This window comes from Centropristis striata, chromosome 18 (assembly GCF_030273125.1).
Source record: "Centropristis striata isolate RG_2023a ecotype Rhode Island chromosome 18, C.striata_1.0, whole genome shotgun sequence".
Taxonomy (NCBI): domain Eukaryota; kingdom Metazoa; phylum Chordata; class Actinopteri; order Perciformes; family Serranidae; genus Centropristis; species Centropristis striata.
This window is the reverse complement of record NC_081534.1, coordinates 36,169,356-36,181,855: the sequence shown is the minus strand read 5'-3', so window position 1 is coordinate 36,181,855 and position 12,500 is coordinate 36,169,356. Positions and strand designations below refer to the sequence as shown.

General features: G+C 46.1%; 2 protein-coding genes across 2 annotated transcripts in view; one reads left to right on the top strand and one right to left on the bottom strand.

Annotated features, from left to right (window-relative positions):
• The window catches only part of bub1ba (BUB1 mitotic checkpoint serine/threonine kinase Ba), an 8,762-nt gene extending 696 nt beyond the window's left edge, over positions 1-8,066 (top strand). Inside the window, exons 2-13 of the mRNA XM_059356106.1 lie at positions 962-1,119; positions 2,242-2,459; positions 3,124-3,215; positions 3,310-3,374; positions 3,497-3,582; positions 4,033-4,224; positions 4,302-4,439; positions 4,529-4,782; positions 5,618-5,748; positions 5,831-5,984; positions 6,905-7,020; positions 7,875-8,066. Of these exons, the coding sequence (XP_059212089.1) occupies positions 2,276-2,459; positions 3,124-3,215; positions 3,310-3,374; positions 3,497-3,582; positions 4,033-4,224; positions 4,302-4,439; positions 4,529-4,782; positions 5,618-5,748; positions 5,831-5,984; positions 6,905-7,020; positions 7,875-7,998 (1,536 nt within the window). The 5' untranslated portion in view covers positions 962-1,119; positions 2,242-2,275 and the 3' untranslated portion in view covers positions 7,999-8,066. The remainder of the gene's footprint in view (positions 1-961; positions 1,120-2,241; positions 2,460-3,123; positions 3,216-3,309; positions 3,375-3,496; positions 3,583-4,032; positions 4,225-4,301; positions 4,440-4,528; positions 4,783-5,617; positions 5,749-5,830; positions 5,985-6,904; positions 7,021-7,874) is intronic.
• LOC131990883 (NACHT, LRR and PYD domains-containing protein 3-like) overlaps positions 1-12,500 on the bottom strand; it is a 220,691-nt gene that overhangs the window by 86,394 nt on the left and 121,797 nt on the right. The window lies entirely within an intron of this gene.

Sequence of the window (12,500 nt, the reverse complement as noted above, 5' to 3'; positions counted from 1 at the left end):
TCACTCAACAAATACCAATCAATACATATAAATCAATACATATAAATCAATACATATAAATCAACTTATATAAATCAATACATATACAAATAAATCAACTAATATAAATCAATACATATAAATCAATACAAATAAATCAACTAATATAAATCAATACATATAAATCAACTAATATAAATCAATACATATAAATCAACTAATATAAATCAACTAATATAAATCAATACATATAAATCAACTAATATAAATCAATACATATAAATCAACTAATATAAATCAATACATATAAATCAACTAATATAAATCAACTAATATAAATCAACTAATATAAATCAATACATATAAATCAATACATATAAATCAACTAATATAAATCAATACATATAAATCAATACAAATAAATCAACTAATATAAATCAATACAAATAAATCAATACATATAAATCAATACAAATAAATCAACTAATATAAATCAATACATATAAATCAATACAAATAAATCAACTAATATACATCAATACATATATATCAATTTATATATAGCAATAAATAGAAATCATTGAATATAAATCAATAAATAAAAAAATATATATAAATCAATAAATATATAGCAATAAATATAAATCAATAAATATATATCAATAAATCAGTTTATTTCCAGACTGAAACACAGCTGTAGTATCTTTAAACTGGTAATATAATAATATAAAATGTAATATTCTAAAATATAAACTAAGAATAATTTAATGTAAAACAATACATTATGAAATACATTTTAATACAATAAAAAATAAAACAAATCATTACAATGTAATGTAATAAAAGGTTGTATAATTTAAAATTAAATTAAATTACGTAATACAATTCAGTACATTATAATATAATATAATATAATATAATATAATATAATATAATATAATATAATATAATATAATATAATATAATATAATATAATCACTAGGTGCAGTTCGCCTTCCCACCAGCGGCGGCGCTGTGACGACACAGAGCGGAAGTGACGTCGCTAATGTTTATCGTCCAATCAGAGCCGCAGCGGGACGTTTTGAACAGCGAGCTGAAGATTGTTTTGGTTTTTTTTATTTCACATTATTGAAGTTTAAGGTAAGAAACGACACTTTGTGTTGGTGAAACCGAGTTAAATACAAATATTAGATATCATATTGTCTAGTGTCAGCTGTTTAAACGGTGATTTAACGGGTTTAAACGGTGATTTAACGGGTTTAAACGGTGATTAAAGTGTGTTCTGTGACGGTTCTGTCTTCTGCTCCAGACTCAGTAAACAGCTGATTTAAAGAAAACTCTCTGAATAAATAGATAAAGCTCTTCATCAACCTTTTATTACACATTATGACTTTATATGGTGTGGTTATTAATCTGGATCACATCCCAAAACACCTGGACCTGGAATAACATGATATAGCTGTAATAACATTACACACACACACACACACACACACACACACACACATATATATATATATATATATATATATATATATATTTATATATATATGTGTGTGTATATAGATATATATATACACACACACACATATATATATATATGTGTGTGTGTGTATATACGTGTGATATATATATACTTTCTCTATATATATAGAGTATATTACATATATTGTATATAAATATATATATATACATATGTATAACATACATATATGTATATATATTTATATACTATATATATATATATATATATATTTATATACACATATATACAATAAATATTTCCCAGAAACTATCCTGCTAAATGATGGTATTGATGTTGTTTTTGTTTTTTAACCATATTAGAGCATAATAAGTCCATCCTTTAACACAGAAATGAATTTAAATCTCAATAATATTAATATTTGAACAAACATGTTTTAGTTGGTGCTGCCTGTCAAACATCTGCAGCTTTAATTTAAACACAAAAAAGCACAAATAGTCAATAAACTGAGTTCAGAAAAAAACTATCGTGTCCATTTTAATACATCAAACGATGAGTCAATGTAGTAGTTATGGTGACAGTCCTGTATCTATGGTTTTATTGATAATGAGTTTGGTTATGATCAAAACATGTTAAATGTCTAGACATCAGCTCTTACATGAATCTGTCATCAGCTGTTTTTGTTTTGTCCAAACAAATGAACCTTGAGTTGAACCAGACATTAAAATGAACAAGAACCTGGAGAAAACAAGGATCTAATCTCTGTTTCTGTGGAGCAGACCGTCCCTGTTCCCTGCTGCGTTCTGATTGGTCATGGCCGAAGGTCAGACCCAGTCATCAGCACACCTGGCTGGAGGGGCGGGGCTTCAGGAGGAGGGCGGGGCCAATCAGGTGAGCGCGTACTGCAAAGAGCTGCTGATGAGAGGAGGAGAGGAGTTCAGCTTCGAAGAGCTGAGAGCCGAAAGACTCAACCTGAGGACTCAACAGCAGCTGGACGGTGAGTTCACTGACCTCGGGACTCGTTCACTGACCTCGGGACTCGTTCACTGACCTCGGGACTCGCTCACTGACCTCGGGACTCGCTCACTGACCTCGGGACTCGCTCACTGACCTCGGGACTCGTTCACTGACCTCGGGACTCGCTCACTGACCTCGGGACTCGCTCACTGACCTCGGGACTCGCTCACTGACCTCGGGACTCGCTCACTGACCTCGGGACTCGCTCACTGACCTCGGGACTCGTTCACTGACCTCGGGACTCGTTCACTGACCTCAGGACTCGTTCACTGACCTCAGGACTGTCTGCGATGCGTTCACTGACCGGGGGCCGTCTGTGATACGATCACTGACCTGGGGCCGTCTGTGATGCGTTCACTGACCTGGGGCCGTCTGTGGTGCGTTCACTGACCTGGGGCCGTCTGTGGTGCGTTCACTGACCTGGGGCCGTCTGTGGTGCGTTCACTGACCTCGGGGCCGTCTGTGATGCATTCACTGACCTGGGGCCGTCTGTGGTGCGTTCACTGACCTGGGGCCGTCTGTGGTGCGTTCACCGACCTCGGGGCTGTCTGTGATGCGTTCACTGACCTGGGGCCGTCTGTGGTGCGTTCACTGACCTCGGGGCTGTCTGTGATGCGTTCACTGACCCGGGCTGTGGTTCTCAGAGAGGCTGCGGCGGCTGGCCCAGGTGAAGGAGCAGCTGAGTCAGGAGCTGGAGTACAAGAGGAAGATGCTGCTGCTCAGGAGGAGTCAACAGGTGAGCTCACCTGCCGTCACCGTGGAGACGATGTCATAAATAACAACAACAACAATAACAACAACAACATGTTTATGTACATTGCTCTCTGCAGGCTCAGTCTGACTCCGCCTCCTCCTTCACCGTCTACGACGAGTCCGCCGCTGCACGGCCTGCTGGGTAACCACACATCACCTGTCAATCACCTGTCAATCACCTGTCAATCACCTGTCAATCACCTGTCAGTCAGCTGTCAATCACCTGTCAGTCACCTGTTAACAAACTCTTATTTCATTGAACAGAAAATCTCCAAACGAGCTCCACGATGATGTTTTCCTCCGTCCTGATGAGAGAAGATCCGTTCTGCAGGTCCAGCATCCTCCTCCAGGTGGGTCTCTGGTCCTCCAGGTGGGTCTCTGGTCCTCCAGGTGGGTCTCTGGTCCTCCAGGTGGGTCTCTGGTCCTCCAGGTGAATCTCTGGTCCTCCAGGTGGGTCTCTGGTCCTCCAGGTGAGTCTCTGGTCCTCCAGGTGGGTCTCTGGTCCTCCACGTGAGTCTCTGGTCCTCCAGGTGGGTCTCTGGTCCTCCAGGTGAGTCTCTGGTCCTCCAGGTGGGTCTCTGGTCCTCCAGGTGAGTCTCTGGTCCTCCAGGTGGGTCTCTGGTCCTCCACGTGAGTCTCTGGTCCTCCAGGTGGGTCTCTGGTCCTCCAGGTGAGTCTCTGGTCCTCCAGGTGGGTCTCTGGTCCTCCAGGTGAGTCTTTGGTCCTCCAGGTGGGTCTCTGGTCCTCCTGTTGCTGTCTCTTGGCCTGACTCAGTGTTGATGTGTTCCTGAATGTTTCAGATCATCAAAGGGGGACGGCTGAAGACCTCCGTACTCAGGTGGTGTCCCAGAAACCAGCGAATAAACCCAGAGAGAAGCTGAGCCCCATAGAGGAGACCAGTTCCCTGTCAGCCGGGGACTGTAGTCCACTGCAGGAGGACATGGACCAGGACCAGGACATGAACCAGGTCCAGGACCAGGACCAGGCTGCTGGTAGGTACCCGCCCCCCCTCAGAGGTCTCTGAGGGTCTCCAGGTGTTTGAGGGGTTGTCATGGTTTCTGTGCTCCAGGTGGGGGCCCCGTGGATCCGTGTGACCCTGACCTGCGGCGGCGCCTGCTGGACCTCAGTGATGTCACTTCCTCTCCGGACTTCCACTCAGAGTCCCGCCCACTTCCTGCGGTGGAGGAGCGAGCGAGTGTCCAGCTGGGTACGTGTCAGCTAGATATCGTGTGTGTGTGTGTGTGTGTGTGTGTGTGTGTGTGTGTGTGTGTGGTGCTGACGCTGTGTGTCCACCAGGGGGCGTGTCCTTCCTGGTCTACTGCCGCGTCCTGCAGCGAGGCAGCGTCTCCGTCTACCGGGGGGTGTCCGTGTCCTCAGAGCGCTCCGTGGTCCTGTCGGTGGACGGCGGCCGCGTCCCCTGGGACTTCCACCAGTTCCTCCGTCTGAAGCGCAGCTCGCCAGACCCGGACCGCCTCCCCCAGGTCAGCTGCTTCCTGTTCCAGGACGGCTGCATCACCCTCTACACCTCGCCGCCCAGACACGCCTTCACCGTGAGTCCCCACAACCAGACCAGAACCACAACCACACCACAACCAGACCACAACCAGATCACAGCCACAGCCAGACCAGAACACAACCACAACCACAACCAGACCAGAACCAGACCAGAACCACAACCAGACCAGAACCACAACCACAACCACAACCAGACCACAACCAGACTAGAACCAGCAGAGTTCTGGTTCTCAGACAAAGACCCAGTTCAGACTGTTTCCACATCAGCATCGTGTGTGTGTGTGTGTGTGTGTGTGTGTGTGTGTGTGTGTGTGTAGGGATGGGTACTACCGAGTACCGATTCATGTAAAATCAAACGGTACCATGTTTCGGTACCTAAACGGAGTTAACTTTAAACTGATCAATGATTTCAACCTGTTTTCATTTGATTTCTTTGATTAAGAAGCATGCTGACGACCGCACTATTTTTATTTGTTTATTTACCTCCTCGTCGGGTCCTGTCTGCTCACCGCCGACACCTGCCACTAGCTGCTGCCCTCTTCCACCCCGGCCGGAGACCAACAGCCGGCTCTAGGCCAGCGGCTAGCCGCCAGCTGCTAGCCACCAGCTGCTAGCCGCCGGCCGCCAGCTGCTCTCTCTCCAATGTCTCTACTCAATTGGTACCTTTGAGTACCGATACGATTCCCAGGTACCGTGAAAGGTACCCATCCCTAGTGTGTGTGTAGGAGCTGACAGTGTGTGTGTGTGTGTGTGTGTGTGTGTGTATATATACAAACACACATACACACACACACACACTGTCAGCTCCTACATATATGTAGCAGCTGACAGTGTGTGTGTGTGTGTGTGTGTGTGTGTGTGTTTGTGTAGGAGGTGTGTGTGTCCTCCGAGGCGTCAGCAGCCTGTAAAGCCGTCAGTCTGCTCCAGCTGGTGTCTCAGCTTCAGTCCTGCAGGCTGCTGCACCTGGACCTCCACCCTCAGGTCCTCACCTGCTGCCCCAGGTACACACACACACACACACACACACTCTCTCTCTCAGCTGTGTGTGTGTGTGTGTGTGTACTGACCCTGCCCCCCCCCCAGTGGCTCCCGGCCCCTCCCTGACTGGGTGTTCCCGGTGGACTGGTCCTCCTCGGTGGATCTGGACCTGCAGGAGGTGACGGAGGTGCAGCAGCTGCCATCTGCTCAGAACTACATCAGCCAGGGCCTGCTGGCCCCCGGGGCCCCCCCTCACCTGGTAACACACACACACACTGTACTGCTACAGAGCTAACTGTTAGCCTGTTAGCACATACACACTGTACTGCTACAGAGCTAACTGTTAGCCTGTTAGCACATACACACTGTACTGCTACAGAGCTAACTGTTAGCACATACATACTGTACTGCTACAGAGCTAACTGTTAGCCTGTTAGCACATACACACTGTAATGCTACAGAGCTAACTGTTAACCTGTTAGCACATACACACTGTACTGCTACAGAGCTAACTGTTAGCCTGTTAGCACATACACACTGTACTGCTACAGAGCTAACTGTTAGCACATACATACTGTACTGCTACAGAGCTAACTGTTAGCACATACACACTGTACTGCTACAGAGCTAACTGTTAGCCTGTTAGCACATACACACTGTAATGCTACAGAGCTAACTGTTAGCCTGTTAGCACATACACACTGTACTGCTACAGAGCTAACTGTTAGCCTGTTAGCACATACACACTGTACTGCTACAGAGCTAACTGTTAGCCTGTTAGCACATACACACTGTACTGCTACAGAGCTAACTGTAAGAATGTCTCCATGACTGTAGATGTAAAAATGACAAAAAAATACACAAAATCACCAAAATAGACATAAAATGACCAAAAATAGATGTAAAAATGACCAAAAAAGGCACAAATTGACCAATAAAGACACAAAATGACCAAAACTACAGTCATGGAGTCGTATTAAAGCATTAAACCACCTTGTTTTCTCTAATGTCTGGTTTATTTGTAATGTTTTAATTTGTCTAGTTTGTTTTAATGGTTCAACTGAAGCTTCGTCTATTTGGACAAAGTTGACTGGATCTCTAATTGTCAATGTGTTTGTTGCTCATCATGTCTCCTGGATGTCTCGTCCTGTCCTGCTCTGTGATTGGCCGACTGGTCAGGTGGACCTGGTGGGACTCGCTGAGACCGTCCACCTGCTGCTGACGGGACGCCAGCTGGTGGCGGTGAGGGACGGCGCCGGCTGGGCGGCGGAGCGCTTCGACCGGGCCGAGCCGAGGTGAGCCGCGATGTCTCACATCAACAAGTCCTTGTTCATGACGAGTCGTTAATGACGGGTCGTTCATAACAGGTCGTTCATAACGGGTCGTTAATGACGGGTCGTTAATAACGAGTCGTTAATAACGGGTCGTTCATAACGGGTCGTTAATAACGAGTCGTTAATAACGGGTCGTTAATAACGAGTCGTTAATAACGGGTCGTTAATGACGGGTCGTTAATAACGGGTCGTTAATAACGAGTCGTTAATAACGGGTCGTTAATGACGGATCATTAATAACGAGTCGTTAATGACGGGTCGTTAATAACGAGTCGTTAATAACGGGTCGTTAATAACGAGTCGTTAATAACGGGTCGTTAATGACGGGTCGTTAATAACGGGTCGTTAATAACGAGTCGTTAATAACGGGTCGTTCATAACGGGTCGTTAATGACGGGTCGTTAATAACGGGTCGTTAATAACGGGTCGTTAATGACGGGTCGTTAATGACTGGTCGTTAATGACGGGTCGTTAATAACGAGTCGTTAATAACGGGTCGTTAATAACGGGTCGTTAATGACGGGTCGTTAATAACGGGTCGTTAATGACGGGTCGTTAATAACGGGTCGTTAATGACTGGTCGTTAATGACGGGTCGTTAATGACTGGTCGTTAATGACGGGTCGTTAATGACGGGTCGTTAATGACTGGTCGTTAATGACGGGTCGTTAATGACGGGTCGTTAATAACGGGTCGTTAATGACGGGTCGTTAATAACGGGTCGTTAATAACGGGTCGTTAATGACTGGTCATTAATAACGAGTCGTTAATGACGGGTCGTTAATAATGATTGGTTAACATGTCGTGTCTCTGCAGCGAGGCGTCCCTCAGCGAGGACGTGTGGGCGGCGTTCTTCCGCTCGCTGCTGAACGCCGGCGGGCGCTCCCCGGAGTCGGTGCTGTCGGAGCTGACGCAGCAGCTGTCGGAGCTTTACCTCTGAAACTTCTTCTGTTTGTCTCTGTGTTTCTGTTTTCTGGTAAATAAATAAATAAATGATGTTTTAAAAGAGTTTTCTCTGTCTGATTTAAATACACCGCCAAAATAAAAGCCTGAACTGACGTCATGGTTAACCTCAGCAGAAACACAACGAGCTCCTGGTAAATACAGTAAATACAGTAAATATGGTAAAATGTTAAAGGAGCCACAGAACACAAACTACATCTATTTTTATTACTCTCAAAGTTTCATATATATATACATATATATGTGTGTATATATATATATACACACATATATATGTGTGTATATATATATATACACACATATATATGTGTATGTATGTATATATATACGTATATATTTATATATGTGTATATATACATTTATATATATATCTACATATATGTTTAAATATATATAAATATGTATATACATCAATAGAACCATGTTAAATGTCTAGATATCTGCTCTCAAAATGAACTCATATTACTTGTTATCACTAAACCAGGTTTATTTCACTGGAACATGTTAGACTTGTGACTAGAGGGAGCAGGTCTGGATCAGGTCAGTGACTAGAGGGAGCAGGTCTGTGACTAGAGGGAGCCGGTCTGGTTCAGGTCAGTGACTAGAGGGAGCAGGTCTGTGACTAGAGGGAACAGGTCTGGTTCAGGTCAGTGACTAGAGGGAGCAGGTCTGTGACTAGAGGGAGCAGGTCTGGTTCAGGTCAGTGACTAGAGGGAGCAGGTCTGTGACTAGAGGGAGCAGGTCTGGTTCAGGTCAGTGACTAGAGGGAACAGGTCAGTGACTAGAGGGAACAGGTCTGGTTCAGGTCAGTGACTAGAGGGAACAGGTCAGTGACTAGAGGGAGCAGGTCTGGTTCAGGTCAGTGACTAGAGGGAGCAGGTCTGGTTCAGGTCAGTGACTAGAGGGAACAGGTCAGTGACTAGAGGGAACAGGTCAGTGACTAGAGGGAGCAGGTCTGGTTCAGGTCAGTGACTAGAGGGAACAGGTCAGTGACTAGAGGGAGCACGTCTGGTTCAGGTCAGTGTCTAGAGGGAACAGGTCAGTGACTAGAGGGTGCAGGTCTGGTTCAGGTCAGTGACTAGAGGGAACAGGTCAGTGACTAGAGGGAGCACGTCTGGTTCAGGTCAGTGTCTAGAGGGAACAGGTCAGTGACTAGAGGGAACAGGTCTGTGACTAGAGGGAACAGGTCAGTGACTAGAGGGAACAGGTCTGGTTCAGGTCAGTGACTAGAGGGAACAGGTCTGTGACTAGAGGGAACAGGTCAGTGACTAGAGGGAACAGGTCTGGTTCAGGTCTGTGACTAGAGGGAACAGGTCAGTGACTAGAGGGAACAGGTCTGGTTCAGGTCTGTGACTAGAGGGAGCAGGTCTGGTTCAGGTCAGTGACTAGAGGGAGCAGGTCTGGTTCAGGTCTGTGACTAGAGGGAACAGGTCAGTGACTAGAGGGAGCAGGTCTGGTTCAGGTCAGTGACTAGAGGGAACAGGTCTGGTTCAGGTCAGTGACTAGAGGGAACAGGTCAGTGACTAGAGGGAACAGGTCTGGTTCAGGTCAGTGACTAGAGGGAACAGGTCTGGTTCAGGTCTGTGACTAGAGGGAACAGGTCTGGTTCAGGTCAGTGACTAGAGGGAACAGGTCAGTGACTAGAGGGAGCAGGTCTGGTTCAGGTCAGTGACTAGAGGGAACAGGTCTGGTTCAGGTCAGTGACTAGAGGGAGCAGGTCTGGTTCAGGTCAGTGACTAGAGGGAACAGGTCAGTGACTAGAGGGAACAGGTCAGTGACTAGAGGGAGCAGGTCTGGTTCAGGTCAGTGACTAGAGGGAACAGGTCAGTGACTAGAGGGAGCATGTCTGGTTCAGGTCAGTGTCTAGAGGGAACAGGTCAGTGACTAGAGGGTGCAGGTCTGGTTCAGGTCAGTGACTAGAGGGAACAGGTCAGTGACTAGAGGGAACAGGTCAGTGACTAGAGGGAGCACGTCTGGTTCAGGTCAGTGTCTAGAGGGAACAGGTCAGTGACTAGAGGGAACAGGTCTGTGACTAGAGGGAACAGGTCTGGTTCAGGTCAGTGACTAGAGGGAACAGGTCTGTGACTAGAGGGAACAGGTCAGTGACTAGAGGGAACAGGTCTGGTTCAGGTCAGTGACTAGAGGGAACAGGTCTGTGACTAGAGGGAACAGGTCAGTGACTAGAGGGAACAGGTCTGGTTCAGGTCTGTGACTAGAGGGAACAGGTCAGTGACTAGAGGGAACAGGTCTGGTTCAGGTCTGTGACTAGAGGGAGCAGGTCTGGTTCAGGTCAGTGACTAGAGGGAGCAGGTCTGGTTCAGGTCTGTGACTAGAGGGAACAGGTCTGGTTCAGGTCAGTGACTAGAGGGAACAGGTCAGTGACTAGAGGGAACAGGTCTGGTTCAGGTCTGTGACTAGAGGGAACAGGTCTGGTTCAGGTCAGTGACTAGAGGGAACAGGTCAGTGACTAGAGGGAACAGGTCAGTGACTAGAGGGAGCAGGTCAGTGACTAGAGGGAACAGGTCAGTGACTAGAGGGAACAGGTCTGGTTCAGGTCAGTGACTAGAGGGAACAGGTCAGTGACTAGAGGGAACAGGTCTGGTTCAGGTCAGTGACTAGAGGGAACAGGTCTGTCTGTGTTGAGTCAGCTCGTGGTGCCTGAGGGGCGAGCGAGGCATGCTGCAGCCTGCAGAGAGAGAGAGAGAGCAGCTCTTTCATCACAAGTTTCTGACGACTCGGCTGTGTGCGTGTGTGTGTGTGTGTGTGTGTGTGTGTGTGTGTGTGTGTGTGTGTTGCCTTTAGTCCCGATCAATAATCAATAAGTGCTCCTGTTTGACGCTACAGTCAGGATCAATAACTGTTCTGTCACTTTATTTAGAGCCCCTCCAGTAAACATGCTACTGGCCCTTTAAGGAGAAGCTTCAACATTTTATCAACAAACTGTCCGTCAAACTAAGCCCCGCCCCCTTCCCGGAGCCAGGTGAGGTGGGGGAGGAGTGTGTGTGTGTGTGTGTGTGTGTGAGGGGAGGAGAGACAGCAGAGGGAGAGTCGTGTGTCTGAGGAGGAGAACGTCAGCAGGAACCGGTCACAGCGAACTCACCTGGACTCACCTGAGACTCACCTGGACTCACCTGAGACTCACCTGGACTCACCTGAGACTTACCTGGACTCTCCAAGACTCACCTGGACTCACCTGAGACTCACCTGGACTTACCTGGAGTCTCCTGGACTCTCCTAGACTCTCCTGGACTCACCTGGACTCACCTGGACTCTGCCGGCCAGGTGAGTACAGCAACATTTCTCTACATGTGAAGTTAGAGGTGTTGTAGTCCTGGAGAACCAGACTCACCAGGTTCTAACATTTGTTATGAAAACAGAGAAGCTCACAGGGACGATCCTGTGACTGTCTAACAGTCCGGTTCTGTAGAGAACCCTTCTGGTTCTCAACAGTAATCAGTCCGGTTCTGCAGAATCTGGAGAACAGGACTGTTATAACCAATAAATAACAGTAAACAGACCAGGAACCATCAAGAGGTTCTACAGAGAACCAGAATCTGTTCTTTAGGATTGTTTGCTGCTCGTTTAGCAGCAGGGTCAAAGGGTTCCACTGAGAACCATTCTAGACCTTCAATAACATTCTACTGTTGAGAACCAGAAGGGTTCTCTGCAGAACCTGACTGTTAGACAGTCACAGGACCGTCTCGGTGGGCTTTTCTGTTTTCATAACAAATGTTCTGCGAGAACCCGGTGAGTCCATTGCTCCAGGTTCAACAGTTCCAGCGTCTAAAGGTTCTCCAGAGCACCAATAAACCAACTGTAGAACCAATAAATAACAGAAAACAGACCAGGAACCTTCTGGCCTTATAAAGAGGTCCATTAGCATGAGTAGCGTTAGCATGAGCAGCTTTAGCATAAGCAGTGTTAGCATGAACGGCATGAGCAGTGTTAGCATTTAGCACGAGCAACGTTAGCATGAGCAGCTTTAGCATAAGCAGTGTTAGCATGAGCTGTGTTAGCATTTAGCATGAACAGCATTAGCATGAGCAGTGTTAGCATTTAGCATGAACAGCTTTAGCATCAGCTGTGTTAGCATTTAGCTTTAGCAGCTTTAGCATGAGTAACTTTTAACTCTTTTAAAGTATGACTTCAGTCTGAGCATTTCTGAACATCCCATAATATGCTGTTTTTTGTACCAACGGACTATAATAAGATGGTTTGGAGAGTTTCAGATCATTTGAAAAGTTTATGACTTTTCTGTTTTTGTCCAAGTTTTGGACATCCCATAATATGCTGTTTTTCTCTCTTTTATGGACAAACTGCTCTAATAAATAGAAACAGACAATGATAAAAATCATTTTAAACTTCAACCATTTATTTTAAAGATATTTTTTGGCAATTTTATATCTTTATTGACTGTGGAGATGTTCAGGGTGGAGACATGGTTCCAGGCTGCACCTGGACCTGGACCAGGACCAGGAC